The sequence below is a fragment of the Tachysurus fulvidraco genome, chromosome 2, assembly GCF_022655615.1.
Source record: "Tachysurus fulvidraco isolate hzauxx_2018 chromosome 2, HZAU_PFXX_2.0, whole genome shotgun sequence".
In the NCBI taxonomy this organism is placed as follows: domain Eukaryota; kingdom Metazoa; phylum Chordata; class Actinopteri; order Siluriformes; family Bagridae; genus Tachysurus; species Tachysurus fulvidraco.
In genome coordinates this window covers 6,019,712-6,044,577 of record NC_062519.1, presented here as the reverse complement: position 1 = coordinate 6,044,577, position 24,866 = coordinate 6,019,712, and the positions used below count along the sequence as shown (strand labels likewise).

The 24,866-nt window shown below is 36.7% G+C and overlaps 1 protein-coding gene across 1 annotated transcript in view; it reads right to left on the bottom strand.

Annotated features, from left to right (window-relative positions):
* LOC113656445 (metabotropic glutamate receptor 7) overlaps positions 1–8,596 on the bottom strand; it is a 207,154-nt gene extending 198,558 nt beyond the window's left edge. The window contains exon 1 of the mRNA XM_027167722.2: positions 7,129–8,596. Within this exon, the coding sequence (XP_027023523.1) occupies positions 7,129–7,626 (498 nt within the window). The 5' untranslated portion in view covers positions 7,627–8,596. The remainder of the gene's footprint in view (positions 1–7,128) is intronic.
* Positions 8,597–24,866: the final 16,270 nt, after the last annotated feature.

The window sequence follows — 24,866 nt, the reverse complement described above, 5'->3', positions numbered from 1 at the left end:
GAGGTATTTGATTTACAAACCTGATTGATTTTTTTTATAGTTTTTGTATTTCAGTTACCTCATTTGTGTGAGGTGTTGTGTAACCTGAGATGCTTTTCTGCTTGCCACGATTGTAAAGAGTTGGTATTTTTGTTACTATCGATTTCCTGTCAACAAGGCTTTTCTGCCCGCAGACCACTTGCTCACTGGATATGTTTTGATATTTGCAACGCTCTGAATACAATAAACTCTGAATAAAATTCTACACATGGAAATCCCAGCAGATCTTAAGGCTCTGACAAGCACGTACGTATGTACTGTACGGAGCCTCTGTATCGTGTTGTATTTCATAGCCTGGTTTTTGAGGCGTAAAATCTTACTCTTGAGGAGATACGTAATCTTACTCTTGAGGAGATAAGTTCAGTAGTCCTCAAATGGAGGATTGAATGGTACAGTATGCAAAAGTCACACTGTTATGCCTGTAGGACCATTTAACTATACCATGATAAATGTAGTGAGCTTGTCACATATGTTTGCTTGCATGAGTCTTATTGAAAGATTTTTTTTCTCTCAGCAATCAGTCAGAGTTGTCATGTGTATCGTGGTTAGAAGAGATTTTAATTTGAAGCTAAAATCTAATATCTTGCAATAGATGGACACTGAAACATGAAGACAAATTCATGGCATAATAAGAATAATGTGAGACAAACTATTCCCTGTACCAGTGCCTCCAGGATTTTGCAAAGCTTTTGTAATCATTTTATGTCCAAAAATATTTGCATATATTTTTTTTTTCTTTTTTTTTAGCATCAAACATTTCAGCAAAAGTCTACTATTTTGCATGTGTGATTCACAGTGGATGAGCATTTAATCAGACCTGAGAACTTGCTAGCAGGCCAAATCCTAAAAACAACAGCACAGGTGTTGGATTAACAGAGTGATGTAACATTTTTTTGTATTTTTTAAGTTTATACGCTGTGGCTGTCAGTTCTGTCAGTTCTGCCTCAGTGACCTGACAGCGAATGGTAGCTAGCATATACAGTACTTACCAGGGCTTTAGCAAGTGGTTTGTTAAGGCCTGCAAAGATATGTGAAGTGTATCAGAAATCGATAGTCGCTGACAAACTATGAGGGAATCATGAGAACACAAGGTTCTGTTCATTATAGGTCTGTCTGACCTCCACACTGGTGGCAAGGTATTGATGCTTTTTTTGTATGAAATCGATAGAAAAGAGAGTCTGTTTGGACAGGACATGGTCTGAGATTCGTCCAGCTGGTGCTTATCTGAAATGTCACTGAGAAGCTTTTTTGAATGAATTGCAGGTAGCTAATAAAGCTTATTTAATCCTGCTATACCAAATATAAAAGAATCGAATCCAGAATACAAACTAACGGACTTGCCACGACAAATTCATTTGACGCTGGTGTTTTCCCCTGGCAAAGTAATAACAAAAATCTATCTATAGTGAAGTAATATTCTGCTGATTTCTAATATACTCGATATATATTATAAAATAGCCACTGTAATTCTAAAATGTTTGGCAAACAACTCCTGTAATGAAAGTATTTACTTTACATTTACTTGAATATACTGTACCTACTGTATGTACCACCTGACTTTTTTTTGAAAGGTGGGAGGAAATCGAAGAACCTCGACCAACGCTACATCAGGAGAACATAAGGTGAAACCTTAGCCAGAGATTAATCCAAGCTCAGGATTGATGCGGGGTCAAACCCTGCTCCTCCACTGCTCTGTATATTAGCATACAGTCATTCACCCTATTAAAGCACTAGGATTTAATTGGGTTTGGGTTTTGCTTTGGCTTTGCTTCGATAGTGGTAAATACAATGCTTAATGATTATTCATTCATTCATTCATTTTCTACCGCATATCCGAACTTCTTGGGTCACGGGGAGCCTGTCTCAGGCGTCATCAGGCATCAAGGCAGGATACACCCTGGACGGAGTTTAATGATTATTTGGTTGTTCAAAACTATTTACACTCATGTACACAATTTAAAAGGATTGTATTTTATTGTTAACTATTAAGTCTGACATTCTACAGTTTAATATGTTTACAGAATTTACAGTCCAGTTGTTTAATATTATTTCTCTTGATGCTCTAGTGCATGTGACCTGTTCCACATCGTGCAAACTGAGAAGAGAATATGACATTGTACACTAGTTGGGAGGAACTATTTTTACAAGGCATTTAAATGAGTCACTTTTTTGTGTATAAAACTAATAGAACTGTTTGAATTGCAAGCACAAGATTTTTTTCTCTTAAACTCCTACCTTTGAATACATTAGCTATTAGTGCTACATTAGTGTCTAGGATATGTGTACTCGTGTAAGACGGATGTGAATTGAAGAGGTCATGATGTGATGAAGGTTGATTGGCATTTCTGGAAAACTGCCTGTAGTGTGTGTGTGTGTGTGTGAGTGAATGAGAGTGTGTGTGTGTGCCCTGTGATTTGGTTGGCACTCCGTCCAGGGTGTATCCTGCCTCGATGCCCGATGACGCCTGAGAAATGCACAGGCTCCCCGTGACCTGTGACGTTAGGATAAGCGGTAGAAAATGAATGAATGAATAAATGATGTGATGATATCACATGACCGGACACTTTATCAAGGCAAAATAAAGGAAGTAATTTGATATAAACAATGAGTTTATTTACTGTGAAGAGAAAACGCCATAGCTAAAACTTGGACTACGTGAGGTTTTCCCTCAGATTCAAGCAGACACTTATTTCCCACAGTCTGTGTTAATGCAACTAGTTAGCTCTTTGAGTTCAATTACATTAGCGCCCGTGTTTTTCCTTAGTTAATTGAAATTATAGACAAGCACAACAAGGGACTTGGCAGAACATTAGACATTTCTCTTGTCCTATGGGCTAGCTAATGATTATATAATTTGTCCACCTCTGTGATTGCCAAAAAATGAGAATCACCCGCATTCAATCAACAAATGCACCAACAATATCATAATTCCCAGGAAGCAAGCAAAACCAACCCTAGATTAGTACTCCTACTCAGAGTTTAATGCATACAACCTTCGAGTCCCAAAGCTCCAAATCCATTTATCATGCCTGAACAAAGTTCTAGAGGTGAAACCGAAATGTGGGTTATGTTCTCAGAAATGGAGGCAAAATGATTTTCGCTCTCTCTTTAAAACCACTAAAACAGCCACACACCACACAGGAAGCTGTCCAAGCAAAGACACCAAGCTAAAAATATCAACCCAGATGCTCATAAACAACCTATTTCTTGACTGTTTAATGGATGGTGGGATGTAGCTTCTCTGAATGACAGAAAGAATGACAGAGCTCTAGTTTATCATTTTGAGTAAATGGCATCTGAAGCACTAGAACTAATCAACAATGATTATAATGAGCAGTAGTCAGATATGTGATCTGTCTTGAAATTGTATTGGATCAATGCCTTTGGTCATCATTTTGTCTGTTTCTTGCGAGGTAGTTTATTAGCTGAGCCGATAATATCCACATCCATTCTGATACCTCACATGCCTCATAAAGCACATATCCAGCACATTACAAATGGTAAATCAATATTTCACCACATCTGGTGAAGATTATGTGTTGTCATTATCCTCATTATTGTAGAGCAATTCATTCATGTTAAGCATAAAATCATGTCTGTGTAGCAGCACAATTAAATGTAGCTACACGCAATAACAAATGCTTGTTCTTGAAACAATTGGTGACACTATAGAGATGCCCAGTGTTCTGAATCGGGAAACAAAGAAGCCCTTTTGGATTTAGCGAATCTCTTTCCAGCTTATCACAGAAATGGCAGAAATGTACAAGACGCCAAGGGATGACCTTTTTACTTGTGAAATAAATCTTCAGCAGCAAAGAATTAACCCTTTCCCACCTGCCCTATCTGCTTCTAAAGATAGTTCGATTGAAAGGATTTAAGCCATTTCCCAGATGAATTAGTTTATAAACATTTTGGAATTATACGCTACTATTGTATAGTTCCTGTTGATCAAAAAATGAATGAGAGAATCATTCCAAGTCAAAATAAATCAAAATGAAGTTAATTGATATGCAGTCTTGAATTGGAAATATTATGATTGTGTTAATAAATGAAATAATGAGATATTAAGTCAAAATATGAACATAGCACTAGCATAAAACGTTCAGTTCAAGGCATGTGATGGGGGGAAAAACAGATAAGTGGCACTTTACTATGATTCAACCACATTTCTAGACAATAAACAATATGTAGCCCTGATGATATGTCAACGGCTGCAATTTAGCCTGTCAATGTCTTTCCCTGTTCGCAAAGTGTTATTTTCTACTTTATTTTTTTTATCCAGATAAGAAAAATATTTTTCCTGAATTTTATACCATAGCCTTTATACGTCCTGTATAGGTAAGTGTGCTATAGTGTGTTAGCAGTTTATGTATTTAGCTAACAGCTTCTGCTAAAGGAAAACAAAAAAAAAATTAATTATACTTTAATTAAAATTCAATTAAAGTCAAAGTATATTAACAAAGTATATTTGGCAAGAGTTAAACAGTTGGCAAAACAAGCTAAGCCTATATACAGGTTTGCTATGCTTAAATTTCAGTCTATACTTTGCACTTGATTAGCAGATTGGTGTAGTGTTTAGCATTGCTGTTTCACTGTTCCCACAGTTCCATCCAAAGCTTGGGTTACTATATTTTGCTGGATTTCTCATAGATTTCCATGCTGATTGCCTGATTCCCAAAAAACAGAATTGACTGAATCTCACATGGCCAGTTTTCCCACAATACAAGCATTTGGGAAGTCGTGGCCTAATGGTTAGAGAGTCTGACTCCAAACCGTAAGGTTGTGGGTTCGAGTCTTGGGCTGGCCACCACTGAGGTGTCCTTGAGACAGGCACCGAACCCCCCCAACTGCTCCCCGGGCGCCACAGCATAAATGGCTGCCCACTGCTCCAGGTGTGTGTTCATGGTGTGTGTGTGTTCACTGCTGTGTGTGTGCACTTTGGATGGGTTAAATGCGGAGAACAAATTCTGAGAATGGTTCACCATAATTAGCTGCATGTCACATCATCACTTATGATACAGACAGGATAAACCAACTACTAAATCTTTGTCACTTTTAGGGATGTCTATTGACTGAAAAGTTGACTGGTTAATTATAAATTACAAAAGTAACTCAATAAGTACAGCTTCACAGGTTAAATAGTAAATCTCCCACATCAATCATATACTTCAGTAGGCACCTTATTTCCTCAACAACAGAATCTCTAACTAATACTTGCAAAATGCCCAAAAATGCTTGTGTTTAGCCTGTCACACTTTAACCTGTAAAATATCTGAACAGCAATCTATGCTTGGCCAAGTAGAAAATCTGCCAAAGTGCATTTAGGCCACTTATTCTGAGGAGACCTGCAACCCAAGATTAATAAAATATTCAGGAGCAGAAACCACAAACATATCTAAGAACCTCAGCCAGGAGTTCAAAGAAAGTTACAGACCTGGGACAGTCACAAAGATCATAACATATTAAGTCACATATTAGAAACATTAAAATCTATATATCATAACACGCTATTTCGTAACATGCTGCATGATACAATGCCATCCTTTCTGTAGCGAAGAATCATGTGCAGATTCCTTAAAATAAGAAAGTACAGTAAGTGTACTTTTAGTACATTCATCCGAATGGATTAGCAAGAAACTTTGGGAAAGAACAATTAGTGCTAAAGGACAAAAGACAATCTGAAAGTAGCTTGAAGTATTCCAAAAGTGATGAACAATATGGCATCGCAGTATCTGACTGGACCAGTGGGACATCATTAGCTTTATTTATTTCCAGTGTAGGGCAAGGATAAAGCTGGATAATCCACTCACATCATTATGGCAAACTACATAGGGGAGTTGCCATTTTATTTGTGCCATGTGACTGAGCAAAGACTGTAGAAAAAGCAACAGGCTACAATTATTGCTGATGCTAAATGTCAGCATGCATTTTAGCATACACTGGCTCACACATAATCTTTAGCTGCCTCTACTTTTTAAGATATATATAAAAAAATAAGCTGCAAATAAGCAAATAAGAAATGGTACTCCATAAAATCACAAAAATGGATTATTTATTATGTGTATTGTGTATCCTATAACCAGCACTAACATATTGCAGAGCATTGGAAGATATTATAAAAAGCTACACGCTGGAAAATTCCCTGAAAAATGCACCGTATGTTGCACAGTATGTGTTTAAGGGCAGGCATCACTGAATTTAAATTATGTCATTTATGTAAATAATAATTAGCAAATCGTGTTGGTTTGAATGATGTGAGTTCATTCGATCTTTAAGAAATAAAAAAAATTATGACAATATATAATATCACCTTGCTTAATATGCAAGATTCAGTAAAACAAAATCTCAAATAAATATTCAGCCTATTATTGTAGTAGATAGTTCATAAGATAAATCGAGGAGGTGGAGGGTTCATATAAGGAGTTCCCATGGTTCATGGAAGGAGGAAGGGCTTCTGGCTGCAACAAGTTGGAGAACTCCTACACTGTGGTGCTATATTTTTTCAGGAAAATGAAATACAGTATGTTCTTTGAGAAAAAATAAAATAAAGAAATTGCTGCATGAAATCCATGCCATTTCTATGAAAATCAGATGGAGTGTTAATGAATCCTAGCTGTTCTTTCAGTAATACAAGGTGCTCTCGGAAAAATGATAATGAATAAAAATAGATCCTTTAGCATGGGTCAGCTCGGTCACGTCACGGTAGGAACACGACTGGAAATGAATGCCACGTGTCACTTCTCAAGCGCTGAGTGCCATGGGTATTACAATTACGCAATGCATATATAATCGTTGTACTGATGTGTGTGTGTGTGTGTGTGTGTGTGTGTGTGTGTGTGTGTGTGTGTGTGTGTGTGTGTGTGTGTGTGAGAGAGAGAGAGAGAGAGAGAGAGAGAGAGAGAGAGAGAGAGAGAGAGAGAGAGAAGCAGTGCTGCCATAATACAGGACCACAGGTGTTGAGCATGACTTACACAATGCATGTGTATGTATGTGTAGCAGGTTGTAGATGTGATTCGACTTTGCTAAAATATTTATTTAATGGCACTTAACATTTGAAGTCACGTGCATAGCGACCTCATACACTTTTACCTGGAAAAGGCGCAGTATGTTGGCCACCATGATAGACACAGAGCTCGCCGAAGCTCCGATGACCCCGACCACTTTCTCGGGTTTGACGAATACCGGCGGTTCGCCGTTCGTGCACCGGACGTCCGACGTGTCCTTCTGTACGAGGGCCTGCACAAACGTCAGCGACTGCTCAAGCGCGTAGGTGTCGCGCGAGCACGTGTCCAAAACGCGCGCGCCCAGCGTGATGTTGGGCAGCAGCTCTTCGTCGCTGTTGATCTGATCCAGCGCATAGAGCATCGCCTCGAGCCGGTGGATGCCGTTCTCCTTCTTGATGTCTCCGCACGGCTCACCGGCGACGCCGCGTGCGTGCACCGGGAAGAGGCCGCCCAGGGTCAGGTCTCCCTCGAGCCTGATCGAGTGCGGTGCGTAGGTTTCCTGGGACAGCGCCAGGTCCGTCAGGGCGCTCATCATCCACAACATTTTCCAGGAAAAGTAACGGTTCGACTCGCGCCCGCTCATGATCTCCTTCTCAACTTCGTTCTTAGGGCTTCACAAACGCACTTATGAAACGACTTTCGTACAAGAAAAGTTAAAACGCGTCGAAGTCATAGACATTTCCATATCTGAACAGAGGTCTGTTTGCTTTTTATTTGTAAGGATTTCTGCGCGCAAAGGAACGGAGGCGTCGCTCACTCGAAATGTGCGCGCCAGCAGCCTCTCAGCATCTCACCGCGTCGCTTGTTGCTTGTTCACATCACTATTCTCCCACCAGATCTCCACTCTTCTCGACTACAAATCAGCTTTCGGTATCTTTGTGTTGTTACGCCACGGTGTGTTCGGGGAAACCAACGGACAAGCGCGCATCCAATAAACGCTCAAAAGCGCGCGGTTGTTCCACACGGTGCTGAATCCTGAACTGCGCTGCTGTCACGCAGACGCATAGAAACGGGTTGCAGAATTAATGATGCACCTGCGTAATCCCAGTAAGCGCATTTATTCAAATATCATTCAGAAAAATTGTAAAATATAATGAAAATTCTAACATAAGAGAGACGCGTAACGGATCGCGGTTTAAACCTCAGTGGGACACGGAACCCTTCAATCCGAGCGGTCCGCACTTCTTCACTGTGGCAGGTTGCATCAAGTGCTACATCCCACTGAACAGAACGGCGCCGGTCTTATTCGTGCCTCCCGATCTCGCAACAGAAAATAATTAAATAAAATAAATCCCGAGAAGAAGGAGGAGTAGCGAAGACAGAGAGAGAGAGAGAGGGAGAGAGAGAGAGAGAGAGAGATTGTCGGTATGACGCCTCCTCTCCTTCCACCCAGCATCAAATATGCATCATGCACACAACCGGAGGCGTGATCGATCCGCTCGTGAGGAATCCTAACGATATCGGTTGGCGTTTTTGAGATTTCATCGTTTGGTCTCAAATACGCGCGAGGCGTCACGAATTAGAAAGTCGTTCCATAAGTTATATTCGTTCTGCCCACATCTCCCCTATAACCAAGAATCTCTCTCTCTCTCTCTCTCTCTCTCTCTCTCTCTCTCTCTCTCTCTCTCTCTCTCTCTCTCTCTCTCTCTCTCTCTCTCTCAGATCAAAATTTCTGGAAGAAAATAAAATCACATAGAAAATTCTCTTTATCAGAGAAAAGTCTTCTTCTTCTTCTTCTTTTCCTCCTTTATCATCATCTTCTTCTTCTTTTTCCTCCTTTTTTTCTTCTCCGCCTTCTTCTTTTCCTCCTTTATCATCATCATAATCTTCTTCTCCTCCTCCTCCTCCTTCTTGTTCTTCTTGAGGGTTTTACATCCATGTTTCTTTTGTGGCGAATATAAAAAATTGGGAAATGTTTATTTTTCTTGAATGAATTTAAAAAAAAAAAAAAACTTTTCCCAAATTTTTATATTCACCTGGTAGGCAGGAGGTTTCATACACCCACTCACACACACTTATTCACAAATAGCAGAAGTTTGGACTGCTTTCTTTACTAACAGAGCTCTCTTTAAAATGACATTCAAAAGTTAATAGTTCTTGTTACAAAAATAGTTAAATCATTTATAAAAAAATAACGATGAACTGCTTTAAAAAATTGTTACATCACAAGTTTTATCATTTATTTACATATGTATGAGGTGTGTTCTCAGTTAAGTCTTTTCTATTCTACCCTGTAGTACTGATCTGTGTAGACTGTTCAATTCAATTCAATTCAAGTTTATTTGTATAGCGCTTTTTACAATAGACATTGTCTCAAAGCAGCTTTACAGAACATAAACATAGAGCAGAAAGTAAACATAAGGAATAATAAAAGAAATAACGAATAATAAAAATATTCAGCAAGCAAAATTGCATGCAAATGAGCATGAAGACTTACATAACTTCCAATATATACTATACAACTACATATAAGCAGGCATTCTTCTTTTTTTTTTTTTTTTTGATTGGGGGTATTATTTGTGTTTATATTTCTAGATATTTTCATGTGTTTAGAGATTTTTTAAGGGACTTGGATCCCTCGAGACAGAGCAAGAAACTTTGTGTGAGTGGGAGGTTTGCACTTTCATGCAAGCAGATGTGAGCTAGCAGCCAGATTTAAAACTTGACAAACCAAGGCAATGTCTGCCTTTCCATTCGACCATATTTTGAACCGTTTATCCTACACAGTGTCATGGGGAAAGTCTATAACAGGAAACTGTGGGCACAGGGCAGGGAACACCCTGGATGGAGTGCCACACACACATACACACATTATGACATATTAGAGATGACAATCAGCATACAATGCATGTCTTTGGACTAGAAGAGGAAATCTCATGTTATGGTGTGCCAACATTTTGCACCACACACACACACACACACACACACACACACACACACACACACACACACACACACACACACACACACACACACGTGTATATATATACTGTAAAATGCCATATATATATATATATATATATATATATATATATATATATATATATATATATATATATATATATATATATATACTGACAGTGGGGGGCATGGTGGCTTAGTGGTTAGCACGTTCCCCTCACACCTCCAGGGTCGGGGTTCGATTTTTTGCCTCTGCCTTGTGTATGTGGAGTTTGCATGTTCTCCCCGTGACTCTGGGGTTTCCTCTGGGTACTCCGGTTTCCTCCCCCGGTCCAAAGACATGCATGGTCGGTTGATTGGCATCTCTGGAAAATTGTCCGTAGTGTGTGATTGCGTGAGTGAATGCGTGTGTGCCCTGTGATGGGTTGGCACTCCGTCCAGGGTGTATCCTGCCTTGATGCCCGTTGACGCTTGAGATAGGCACAGGCTCCCCGTGACCCGAGGTATTTCGGATAAGCGGTAGAAAATGAGTGAGAGTGAGTGAGTGAATATACTGACACTATCAGTGGTACTATTTTGCCCTTAATATAGCAAGCAGCGATTCAAATCTTTTTTGTATCCAAAAGAATATGTTCTGAATCGTCGAGCTAGGAGTTCCCCCTATAGTCTGTGCCATCTCCATAATCACCCAGTCCAGCAATCATAACAGAAATTCTACACACTGTCCTATACCTTAGAGCTGTTTAGGAATATAGCAAAGAGCTAACTGCCCATGTAAACTTCACTGACATTTTTATGTACCTAATGTTTATTCCTGAAAGGTGTCGTAAGTTCTGCCACTCCTTTTTGAATGCCAGCGTGATTAACATTACAAATTTAAACTCCTTCGTGCACTGTACCCAGACACTTATTCATGACTTAAGTCTGTAATTAATTGTAAGATGATATACTAATTATTCACAACAAATTTTATGGGAAGTGTTGATCTTTGACAGCCTTATTTTTACTTTATCACTTAGTATCACAGAGTAATTGCTGGATGTTTAACACCTTTGTAATGGAACTGGATATTTCAGTGTAGACATTAGTGTTATGGAGTGCAATAGAGTTGCATGAAAGAAAAAAAAAGGAATAGATTCAGAGAATATGTGAATTTTGACTCTGACACTGTGACCTCAGCTCTATCACTCCAGTTCATAGTGGGTTTTAACTGCACTGTATTGCTTCATTTCCCAAAATCAAACTAATACCTTAACTGATCTCATCTTAACCCTGACCAGGAAGAAACTAAGGATGATATAAATGTATGTAATGTATAAATGTATATAATGGAAATGTTAATAAATGTTCATGTTAATCAGTGTTTGTAGCATGAGCTTTATATCTGCATTAAAACTGTTAAAAACAACAATTACTCTGTCTTCTGTTGCATATCCATTTAGAACACATTATCTGTGCAATCCAAATAATGTATTCATATCCGGTTACATCTCTTGTAGCGTGTGTGAGTTACATTTATATTCCACAGCTTTTAGCAGACATCCTCCTTATCTGAAGAAACTTACAGAAGTGCATTGTAGTTTCCATTGAAAGCATATCCTCATGTTGGTCTATGAAATAGTTAAAAGCTTATGCATATGATAAATCTGAAATCCTATTAATGTGTTAGTGCAGCAATAACATCTTTTTTTTTTGTCTTCAGTCCTACAATCATTAAATCCCTGATTGAATTCCTTTCAGCTTCTTTTTATTTGTCCCCATTACATAAATTAATCAGCGACATACTTGTTTATAGAAAATACACATTTCATAGCCAGTCTAAAATTACTCTTTACACCTGAAGCAAGTGTATAGCCAATGAGTCCATGATTTTTCTTATAGCCATAAATGAGTAGCAAGTCCTTAATAAAGCTTTAACAAGCAATCCGTCTTCTATAAAATCTACATAACAGGAATGCACATTTAATTTGGTTAAAGTGATATAATCAGGTGCATCAGTAGGAGATGCAACGACATTCTGTCGTAGTCAAATGTGACTAAGTACATTTCAGGATCTACTGTTGAGACGATTGCAAAGGTTTGCAAAGGAAAAGGAAAGGGGATTATGGCATGTATAATCTTGGTAGATTTCCCACACAAACAATGAGAAAATGAAGAAAAATATCTCTCCTTTTCCAGTGCCCACATTATTGCCGGCTAGTTTCAAATCTTTTGTGCATTTTTTTGACATGTTGCTGGGCTGGAAGTTTTGCTGAAATCTGTCATCACTGGTTAATCATATTACCTCAAACCAAGTTGAGCAAAAGTGCATCTAAAGCCACTCACAAAGAGCTGCTAGACTGTCTGCTAGACTGTATGCCTGTATGCTGTCAGATGTAGGATTAGTCTACATAGAAATTCTCTACAATTCAAAAGTCTACTCAGATATTCTCTGGAGTTAATTTAGTTTGAGACGGCGTCATTATTAATGCTGACTTGCCTCCAACTAAAATCTATCATCAGGATGGATTTCTGCCACTTCTGAATGCTTAGTTACCACTATAAAGAAATCAGACCACTAGCCTTGACAAACCAGTAACTCAGTGAAAACTCAGTGAAAGTTGGAGGGGGGGGGGGTGTTTCTCTGTTCCCCATTTTTAATTCAAGTGCTAAAAAAGAAGAACATCATTCTGAATGTCTCTCCATGGAGAAAAGAATGGCTTGTGCTGTACAGTAGTAAATGAAAAAAGGTTATGAAATTGTGATTATGAGATGTTGGCCACTCCATGGCAGGATGCTCTGAAATCTTGGTTTGACTTTAATACGTTTGCTGCTTGTGATGGAAACACTGTTGAGGAGATTGTGGAGAGAATTATTGAATAAGTGTTAATGCTCATTGCATCCATTTTCATTGGAACAAGGTCAAAGATGTGTGGTGGATGTCAGGTTTTCAATTCACAATCTTGGTATGAAAATCATAACACTGCCATTTTCATTCAAGAAGAAACATTTTAGAAAACTTATCAGAAAAAAAGACTTATTGTGAAAAATCACTCATAAATATTAATTAATATACAATATGTAAAATATGTTTAAATAATAACAAAGTGATGTTGAATGCTTTATTCCGGTGGGTTAGATGTCAACTCCACCTACAAGGTTTGTATTTTATTATGTTTTAGTTTCTATTTTAACAATTATCCCATGCACTTCTGAATTATGATTTTCTTCTGTGAGGAGACATTTATTTAATATTTTTAAAGTTTCTTCCTTTACCTCTGACACTGGAGACTCATTCTTTGTTAAACATCTCTTACAAATAAATTCATCAAGTCTTCAGGGAAATTCTTGTATATACTGTAGTATGGCTTGTAGTTTCAATTATAATTTGTTTTTTTATTATTATTAAGTTAAAGATAGAAAAACAAATACTGTAGAGGCTAGTACATGTGGGATGAGTTGGTATCGGAAGGTCATAAGTTCAAATCCCACTAAGCTGCCACCGCTGGGCCACAGTTGTATAAATTTTAAGTCACTCTGGATAAGTGTGTCTGTTAAATAACAGAAATGTAATGTAATGTAGTACATCTGTTTACAGCTGTGATAATGTAAGTGATATGAGGTATTTGATTCATGGATCTTCCACATCCGTAAACATAAATATGAACTGATAAATATGTGCGACATTTTTATCAAAAATGTATGTATTTACTATTTTTTTTATCTTTTTATAAAAAGAACTATTAAGAGAAATTAAATGTTTCAGGATGTGCTGTTATTGGAAAATAGCATGCCATATATGCCATTCAAATGATGGCTTGCTCATGAAAAATAGGATTTTTAAAGGGTCAGCGGTGTTTAAATTCTTATTTTAGTTTTTTCCATGTTAACTTTCACTTCCTTATACAAGTGGATGTTTAATACCTGCTAAAGTATTCCGAGTTTTTTCTCCCTCATCTAGATATCATTTTGGCAACAAATGGCCTCCTAATTACCACTTTTTTTATGACCTCACTTCTGTCATATACATACAGGACATTAAGGAAGCTCCAACCTTTGCGATTATTGATTCAGGCACACAAAATTATCCTTATTGATCTTTCATCTCAGCATAGTCCAAATAGCACATTATTTTTAATTAATGGTTGTTAGCTACAAGCAAGGCTTGGCCCTCATTCACTTATGATTCATAATTGCTTATTAAACCATTTATAGAGTCCCAAATGTTGGATTAGCATAAAGTGTTACCAATGTGTTAATGGAAGTAGAGTCTCTGGTGACGAGTTGGGAAGGAACACAGCAAGCTCCAAAACAAGATCCATACAGTATATGAAAGGATAAATCTAAATACAGCATCTGAGCCCTGTAGAACGGCATCAAGTGCATCTTCTCGAGCTTACATCTTCGATTTCCTTTCTTTCTTACTGTATGTTGATATTTACTAGAATAAAGATGAATAATTTAGAGCCATGTCACCATTTGAAACATACACATGCTTGAATAGTTCAATTATTCAGTACGCCGCTTCAAGAGCTCTGAATGATTCTCTTGTTAAGGTTTGAACGGTGCATATGATGCCAGTTAAGAGCTAGCTCAACTGGCACCATTCTCAAAACTTAACTAGCTACACTGAGTCTCTTTTCACATAACCACTTTATTATTTCTCATTAAACATTGTTCAAACTTCTGGATGTTAAATATGCATAATTTATGTACAATGTGAAATAATTCATGTAGAATGTGAATGTGACCTGAAATTTTATTTATTTATTTTTTGTTAACGTATTCATTGATATAGACTTCAAAGCACTTTTGTACTGTACGTCCATCTTTACATGGGTGCGCGCCAAATGCCGTAAATGTAAATGAAATAAAGTTTATGAGCGTGAAAGGATTACATGCCAACACATTTGCATCTAACTAAAAAAGGAATACCAACTACACATCCAAAACTGTTTTATGATCTTCTATAAAGATGTTGTTTTCTTAATATTTGTGTCATTGTTAGCCAAATAATCTTCCATCAGACCATTAATAGTAAAGCGAGCTATATTGTTCGAGACATTATCTACTGTAAAGTGCTGAAGTAATGTTAACGGGTTCTTAGTAGGAGTTTTATGGAATACAAATACAAAACATTATTTTTATTTTTAAATATTTTTCAATAAATGAAAATGTCATGTTTGACTTCCTTTAGTTTGACAAAGTAGCTTCAGTGCAATTATCAACTTATAGTATTGCAAGCCACTTTAGCAAAGGTGTAATTAGATTGTACCTTACCAACACTGAATCAATATTACAGTAGCTTAGAGTTTAGCTTTCTGTTTTATTAAAAGAAAAAATTGACTGTATTTTGCCTATTCTCAATCCCGATTAGCTTGAAGTGAAGTTAGCTGCTTTCTCATTAGAGTCATTTGATTTTAGCTCAGCTACATTAAGTCAGGAGTAGCTTGAACTGTGGCTAGCTACTTTGTCAAAAGAGTACAGCCTTTATATACTGTAGCTTAAAGTCTTTTTGTATTGTGAGCATTTAGAGATCTAGCTTGCTGCTTTATCAAAAGAGTAATTTGACTGTAACTTGGCTATTTTCAACTAGCAACTAGCTGCTTTGTGAAAAGAGTAATTTGTCTGTAGCTTAGCTAGCTTATATTGTGAGTCATTGGGATTGTAGCTAGCTATGTTATCAAATGAGTATTTTGACTGTTTCTTAGCTACTTTATATTGAGAGTAACTTGGAAAAGTGTAATGTAAAGTGTAGCTTATTAATAAAATATGAATTTCACTGGAAATTCTGAATTTCTGAGCTAATAGTAAATAGACTCTTATGACATACTGTAGTGTATATTTGAGATGTTTGTTCATTTTTTGTTTTCAATATAAATCATTCTAACTGCACAAGCAATGTACCAATGTATCAGATTTTAATGTTATCTTTCACTTTAATAAAAATAAAGTACCAACCAATAAATTAACAGAAGTATAAAAGATTTCAATATAAACATGTTTAATGTTCAGAGATTTAGCTTCAGCATGCATCTCTGGACCTGCTTTCCCTTCACACAATTTAATCCGAGCTGTCATACAGCTGGTATTACAGTGCAGGTGTTGTTACTACAGTTCTTCCTGTTCTGTTCTCCTAGAGACAGATTCATTTCATACATTTCATATAATTAGGCACTAACCACCCACACAAGTGAAAGAAACCGCAATGATGTGAATGCCTTCTGGTGTCTAAAACCCAGGCTTTCTTTCATGCTACAAAAATAGCGCTATCACATTCATTGTCCCATACCTGTCACTGTAAAGAATGAGCCAAGTCTAGAAGCTCAGTGACAAATTTCCAGCAAATACAGCCTACTGGGAGCAAAACAGTGGTTGAGCATGTCAGTCATCTTCAGATGTCATCTCTTAATTACTGTTTATACAGGGTCATAACTAACCTCCATTGTCAATGCTGAGTGGTTTCTTCAGCTAAACCCACACTGCCATCTTTTCTGCGCTGTTTCCCAGAGAGACACAACATTTGGACCTACTTGATGAACCACTTCATTTTCAGTCTTGCAGCCACAATTACACCTCCGAATTCAACACAGCAGCCGCTAAAAATAAAAGTGAAAACATAAAAAAAAAATAATAAAAAAACAACAACAAAGTGAATAGGTGCCAATTATCACCTGTATTTATTTATTTTTTTGTTGTAATTATATTATGATTGCTCAACCATGCCTTCCTGGATGAAAATCCTTTTATTCACTGCCGGAATCTTTCCTAAGGGAGGAGGATGTTGCTGATGTTGTGTAGGTGGTTTTGGCAAGAGTTATTAGTTTGATTAAAACAAAAAAAATGCCAACCTTGTGTCCGTGACTGAGTGATAGTGCAGCTGAGGGTGGGGTGTACTGAAGCTTTAGAAATATTAGTTTAGTTTAGTTTAGTTTAGTTTAGAAATTTAGATTTCTGATTATTCTTTTTTAATTGTCCTTGAAAACTTTACTCAGATGATCAGATTATTGTATTTACTGTAATTACGGGAATAGTTGTTAATGTGAGAAAAGGTGAATAGCTACAGATGAATTCATTTAACTGTAAAGAGGTATTTAAGCAAAAAATGTGTGTGTTTTGGGTATACAAGAGCTCCTGAGTTTGTGTGAACTTAAATGTAAATAGTAGCATTGAGGTTTATTATTATTATTATTATTATTATTATTATTATTATTATTATTATTATTGTGAGAATTTTATTGTACTCTGTGCAATGAAAATAAAGAATCTATCGAATAAAAAAATCACAAAGTTCTGTAGTTCGATAGCACTACAACAAACAATCAAATTCAAGACAAACAAATGGCACCCATAAAAGGAAGACTTAGTCTTCAAATGAGTGAGATGTTTTACCAGAAGACTTAGCATGGACCTTGCTCACAAGGTGCATTATCTAATTCGGTAGTTGAGCCCCAAATAATTCCATATTTAACTTGTCGATTTGCCCAGAAGCTTTTCCATTAGATGTATTTACTGTTAAGTCCTTTTAATTAAGTAATTAATGTATTATTATTATTATTATTATTATTATTATTATTATTATTATTATTATTATTATTATTATTTTCTTTATTATATAAGGACTGTCTGTAAATTTAAGTCTTAAAAAGATCTCCTACTCCAACTTTGTAAAATGCAATAATTCACTGCACGAAATCTCTTATTCAGAGGTGAGTTCATCAAAATGAGATACTAACATAGTGGGCGGACATCTTGAATTTACATTAGGCAGCGTTCCAAGACCAGACTACATCTTGGCTGGTGGTAAATACCGGGTGGCTTTGTCAACTTTTGTTGTTGAGGCTGTTTATATTTGCATTTGTCAAAGACACCATTAGAGAAAGAGATACATAACTCTCTGTTTTTATTTAGTACAAAGCAGTTACATGCTTTTAAGATTCTGCTCACTGGCACCAGCTGTTCACCAATATGTTCCCGTTTCCAGAAAAGCCACCCTTGCATTTATTTATTTATCTGCTCACAAAATTGAGGACTACATGGTCTGGTTAGAAACCCAGCCTTTGGTGGTACTGGATAATCCCATTTCTATGGCGAACCGAGTCTGGGTTTGAAACTGATTGATCACCGCCAATTGGATTAGCGTTGACATGATTCCATAATTGGATGGAAACTGTAGATTTAAATTAGATTCAGGTCGTAGGACTTGACAATGAATGAACTGTGAGCCCAGCTATGAGCTTAATAATACAATTACACATTGCTAGAAATCAAGAGAAGAGAAGAGAAGGGAATATGCATCAATCAGTCATGTGTGAAGAGGATAAAGTCACCAAAATAATATATATTTTTATATTTTTTTTACTTATTTATTTATTTTTATAATTTAAGACAATAAAAATAAAAATAGGTATATTCGATAACTAATCATGCTTGTTGCACTTTTATAATTTTTTGCTTTGTTAAACATTGAACAACTTGTGATGAATTGTTCTTTTTAAAGCTTCTGCATTTACGTGTTGAGAATAATTTGCAGTGTGTGCTGTGTAGACATTATGGGTACAGTGTACTACTCCACAGGGGCTTGACGATTGCACTTGCACTTTGTAAAATTAGGCCACTCATTTCGCATGCACTGAAATTGCTATTGTGGCACAGCAAATGTGTCAGAATCATATATTGGTGGTATTAAGAAATCTCGTTGTCAGAATAAGGACATCGTGTTCCCTGGAACGATAATTTAGTAAAATTAATTATTAAATAATCTTTAAAACACTTTTAAAATAAAGTGAATTTTTATACTGCACAGAAATGCACTATTATTGTTCTTCCAACACGTTGCCTTCCTCCTCCTCACACTCACAGACATACGCAATATAGAAATACAGAAATATGTTCAAAATTATGGTAATGCAGAGGAACAAACATTTTTTTTATGTTTATATGACACCTACACCCTGTGTTTTGTATAAATATTCACTCCGTTGAATTTGTTCTTTTTGTACTATTATGTCTAATATTTTTTTATTGTAAGTTATCAAAATCACAAATATTTACTGTTTGCATAAGTATTAAGCTCTGCCTGAATCTCTAAAGACATTTGAAGAGCACAGGGTTTCTTCTGCAGTGTCCCAGTATTTGTCTTCTTATAATTTCTTATTATCTGGCCTCTTGCCTTCAGCTGCTTCCTTGTTGATGAAAAGCACTGCTGTGACATGATGCTCCCACTACCATGCTTCACTTTGAGAATGGCAATCTCAGCAAGAGGCGCTGTGTTGAGTTTCTGCAAAACAAAAATAAATTATTTGCTAGCATGTTTTTGGCTAATTCCAAATGGTACTTTATAGACCTTTGTTCTCTTACTTTGGTTTTCTGACTAATGCCCTGGTCACTGACATTTGGTGGATGGCCTTCTCTTACCAAAGTTGTTAATGCCATATATATAAATTTTCTATTAATGGATTTAATAGTGCTCTGTTTTTTTGTTGAACATTTGGGCCAAAATCTATTTTCTCTCTTACTTCTTTTCATAGTTCCTTGGTCTTCATAATGCTATTTGTTTAGGTTTGTGCTTGAATAAACATGTTCCTGTGTACAAAGCAAGCTTCATGAAGACGTTGTTTGCCAAGGTTAGTCTAGAAAAACTCCAGTGACCTGTGCACAGCCCTGTCCTCAACCCTCAATGTCCTCAATGAACACCTTTGGGATAAACTGGAACACAAACCGTTCCCCAGGCTTCCTCACCTGCTATCAATGTCTGACCTCAGCAATGATCTTGAAGCTGAATGAGCACAAATCTTCACAGCTACACATCAAAATTTAGCAGAAAGCCTTCTCAGAAGACCAGAGGTTATGTATAACAGAAAGAAGGGAAAGAGGAAGGGGGCTAAATCTGGAATAGGATTTTCAAAAAGCAACTATGGGTGTGATGGTCAGGTGTTTAGCCTTTGGTCATACAGTATAGTGAATTTTATATAGATAGTATAGATTCCTTTACAAGGAATGATGATGGTCATAATGACTGGATCTGAAAGGGATGTATACAGGATTATATGTTGTATATCTACAGAAACTAGGGAATACGTATATATACTGTAGGTGATCTTATGTCACATCATGAGTCCCTCTTTATAGTCCTAGTTTATTATTCAGTTAATCCACTAAAAGCATATTATCCTGGGACAAATGGTAAATTATTCAGTAACTGCTAATTCACTGAAACTAATAGCAAACACTATGCAGTTGCAAATGTGAGGAATGTTTAACCGAATCCTTTATAGACCGATAGTCACGTTCAGTTCAGTTCATTTGTTTGCACAGTCTAATTAGACATTTTATCACTTCAGCACTGTTCATTTATTTCCTGTGTTGCCAGATTACACACAAGATACACTTTAGTGCTGGTTTACTGTGAACTGGGGTGATTTTAAAACAGTGATTTAGTCTGGAAAAGTGAATCCAATATTGCAGCTCTTCTTACACCACCAGATACAATATCCCACGCAATAAGTTGCACTGATTTCTGCTAAGGTCAGACGTCAGCTGAAATGATTTTCAGCCACAGAGAAGCAGATAAAACTTTTAATGCAACCTTGATAAAACTTAAGTGCTTTACTTTTGTCTGTTCCTGTATCAGTCTGCTTTTTGGAGATGGCTTCCATATTATTCCTGTCAAGGCTATCGACCTCTAATAAGAGGAACACACACCATTCATCAAGCAATAACGCATTTGATTTTTTTTTTTTTAACTATAGAAACCCTTTAGAAAAGTTCTAAAAGCTAGGAGAACGCATGGGTTATATATTGGTTTTAGGTTCATACATGTTTCTTTTGTATGAAATCTGAAAACATTGATTTTGGACAAATAAAATAGGAAAGAGGCATTGCTTCTAAAAGAACTGAACAAAATCTTCAGAAAAGATTTTCTCTCAGGCTTTGAGGGTCAAGACACTGTCTAAAGATTTACACGTCTGCATGTAGGCCAAGATGTTGTGCCTGTTCATACTTGCACTTGAGCATGTCCTCTAGGAGGCGCTGTTCCATGAAGCACAGCCGAATTTACTGAAAAATACAGTGAAGAAATGTTTCACTGTAGAAAGAATAAACAGACGTAACAATATTTATTATATATGACATACTGAGTAACATCATGTCAATCATTAAAACCAACTAAAAGCATATCTGTAATGTTTTAAGGCGTATTCAGCAGTATGAGTGTCTCTCATATTGAAGCACTTCAATTTAGTTAGTGTTTCAATCCACAGTGTGTATCAATTATGGAATAACAATGCTTTTATTGAGTTGCTGTGGTTCACACAGCAATACTGGGAGTATTTATTCTACTATAACACTATGTAATACCACTGTGTGTGAAGCGAATGTGAAACACTGGGGGAAACTCACTTGTTTTTAGTTCATGAGTTTTATCATTGAGAATCTTTTATTAAAGTCACCAGTCTGAGAAACGAACATGAACGAAGTAAATATGCACAAACTGATTTACATGAACATTGTTTTCATCCGTTTCTGTCACATGCTGTTTCCAGGATTTTAACAGACCACACATGTGAAGGGGGAAAATTGTACTGTTTACAATTATAACATAAAGATCAACACTATTATTCTTTGCATAAAAGTACCAACTTTAATTACCAACCTAAATTTCAAAAAGTTCAGAGGAATAAAACTCACATAGAGCTCACAGAAGTGACGCATAACATGTAGTTAGCTTGTGGGAGCGCTGCATGCTAGCGTGTCCCTTGCTCTGTGTCGTGTCAATGCATATACACTTAACACAAGTAAAATTAGCCTTAATCGGTCAGAGTGAAATCTCCCGTAAGTGTATAATTGGTGTCTGTGAAGGCGGTAGCATATAATTCACATAATTTTTATTTTAATAAGACTATTTAGTGAGCTTTCATGGTCTGGGGAAAGGGGAAAGGGCGAGGTCATCCTGAAAGAGATCATATTTTTACTGTGGGATTTTATGCTTTATGTTTGCGTAAATATTCAATCATTGATAGAACCTAGTTTTAGAAGTATGCCTGAGGTCGTTATTCTGCTTGGAATATGAACCTCTGCCCAAGATCTTTGAAGAATAGCACAGGGTTTCTTCTCCAGTGTAACAGACTTGGCTCAATCCATCTTGGCTTCAACTGCTTAGTTGTGGATGAAAAGCACTGCGGTGACATGATGCTCCCACCACCATGTTTCACTGTGAGGATGCCAATCTCAGCATGTTGAACAGTATTGAGTTTCTGCTAAAGAAAAAACAATGTTTGCTGACTTTGCTAGCGTGTTTTTGGCTAATTCCAAATTGTACTTCCCATACAGTACGTTTGATCTCTAAATTTACCTGGTCACTGACATTTGGTGGATGGTCTCCTCTTAATAGAGTTGTTAATGTGCTATATTCTCTCCATTTTTAAATAATGGATTTAATAGTTCACTGATTAGATTGATGATCCATCATACTTTGATGTTGCCTACATGTGTATTGACCGTTGTATAAACCTATGACTACGATTCTTGGATTACACACAATGAAGCCCACTCTGAATACTCACACCTTCCCTCAAGTTGCTCATTACAATGTCAGCTACTGGTCATATTACTTTGCAGGTTTAAGTCTGTAGCTGACTTAGATGTCAAATGGAAAGAATATCCATGAACTATGAATTAGTTCCAATGGAGGAATAATAAAAATACTTCTGGCTGAAGCTTTGACAAGATAATTCAGGTGTAGCTGAGCTGCACGTTTGAGAGTATCAGCATGATCATTAGCACAGCACTGCCCCCTGTAGTGCAGCAGGTATGCAGATCACAGTGTGCATGTGATAATCCAATTGATGAGAAACATAATGGAATTTTCTTTTGTGTAATACAAAGATCTCTAATGCTTAAAGGAGACACTTGCACATGGAATAAATCACTCCAATCATTATAAAGCCAAGCCTCATATCCCTGAAATCTGAATCATCCCTGAATGATTATAGATCATTTTGTGTGAAAAGGTTTGTTCTCTTTAAACAAAATAAAGAACTCGTGTACCACAAATAACAAATCTGATGAATTTGTAGGTGGAAAGATAATAGAACAAAGATAAAGCATAGAGAGATAAAAATTAAATCGATTTCAAGGGATATAAGATTGTTTGTCTATTGTATACCTTTATAACTGAACTCTGGACAAATTGATAGTTTGCATAACATTACCTTAAATATATATATATATATATATATATATATATATATATATATATATATATATATATATATATATTTAACATGTTAATGCTTTTATCGTCCCTTCTGCAATTTGTATAATTTTGTTATTTATTTTCTCTATTAGGACTGCTTGACTTTCATAATATCTTAATGGCATCGTGTTTGAAATAATTGTGTATATTTTAGACGTTTTTTTCTTCAAAATATTATTATTATTATTATTGTCATTGTCATTATTATTATTATTATTATTATTATTATTATTATTATTATTATTATTATTATTAATAATAATAAAAAAATAATATTAATAAAACATTTATATATTCAAGTTCAGGTGGGTCACATCACAGGAGGCCTGTGTATATTCAGGGGGTGGCAGTGGAGGTTTGAGTTCAGGGCTCTCACAGCTTGGGGGAAGAAACTGTTCCGCAGTCTAGCGGAGCGGCTCTGATGCTCCTGTACCTTCTTCCTGATGAAAAAAGGTGAAAGATGTTGTAGGAGGGATGGGTGTGATCCCCCGGCATGCTTTTGGCCCTGCTGAGGCATCGCTTCATGAAGATGTCCTCGATCGAGGGGAGAGGGGCACCGATGATCTTTGCGGCTGCATTCACTATCCTCTGAAGGGTCCTGCGATCAGCTGCACTGCAGTTCCTGTGCCATACAGTGATGCAGTTCAATGGTTCCTCTGAAGAAGGTGGTGAAGATGGGTGGAGGGAGACATGCTCTATATATATTACTATAGCTAGTTTGGATACTTTGTTGGAGCAAAAAAATGTAGTCAGCTGTAAGAATAAAACACTCTAGGTCATTAGTCACTGTTAAGTAGACTTTGGTAATAAGATTGTTTCAGCAGCTTTAAAATGGCATCAGCATAAACGCAGACATCCCTGCAGGCCACACTAACTATTGCATTACTTACACACTAATCTGGTGTTGCACAGTTGTGAAAACAGCTGTAGGCAGTTTTAGGCCTCATTTTACTGTAAATGTAAGAATCACAAGTAGAGTTTAACATTTAAACAACTACACCATATGGTTACAAATAATAATTAAATATCAAACTCGCATGCTTTGCTGCACGGCTCCTACAGTACAATGCCGTGCACTCTCTGGGCCCGTCACAAGCAAATGTGTGTAGACACGTAAACTTAGCCTCTCACCTCAGTCTTCAATTACATCCCAATTAAACCTGCTGCTTTTTCAAGAGCACCGCAATTTTTCCTTCTGAGTTTCAACACGTAAGAAACAAAATAACTCAGCCAACAAAGGCATCTGCTGAGCGCCTGAATGCAGCCTGTTGTGTCAGGTTGATTAGAAATGCCACTGAGGAACTGTTTCCAGCTTATTCACTAGTCCAAAAACAGCTATTGTGGAATGCAGGAATGCAGAAAACCATGTTCAGGGATAAACACAAAGAAAAAATAATGAAACAGAATAGAAACGTTACTTCTGCTACATACAAATGACTTGATTGCAGACTGCAGTGACTTTAAAAATAGCTTTTAGCTGGACAGTATTGTATTTGTAATGTTTAGCGATATATGCTGGTATCTTTAAGTCATTTCAATGCAAAATAGCATCTCTTCTTAACTCCACTGGAATCTCTGGGTCTGATTCTTGATTTATTATAATAACGCAATCGGGGTGCTTTATATATGATTTCTAAGGTTGTAATTAATATTTCTTCTTTGAATCCTTTCTGGGGGGCACGGTGGTT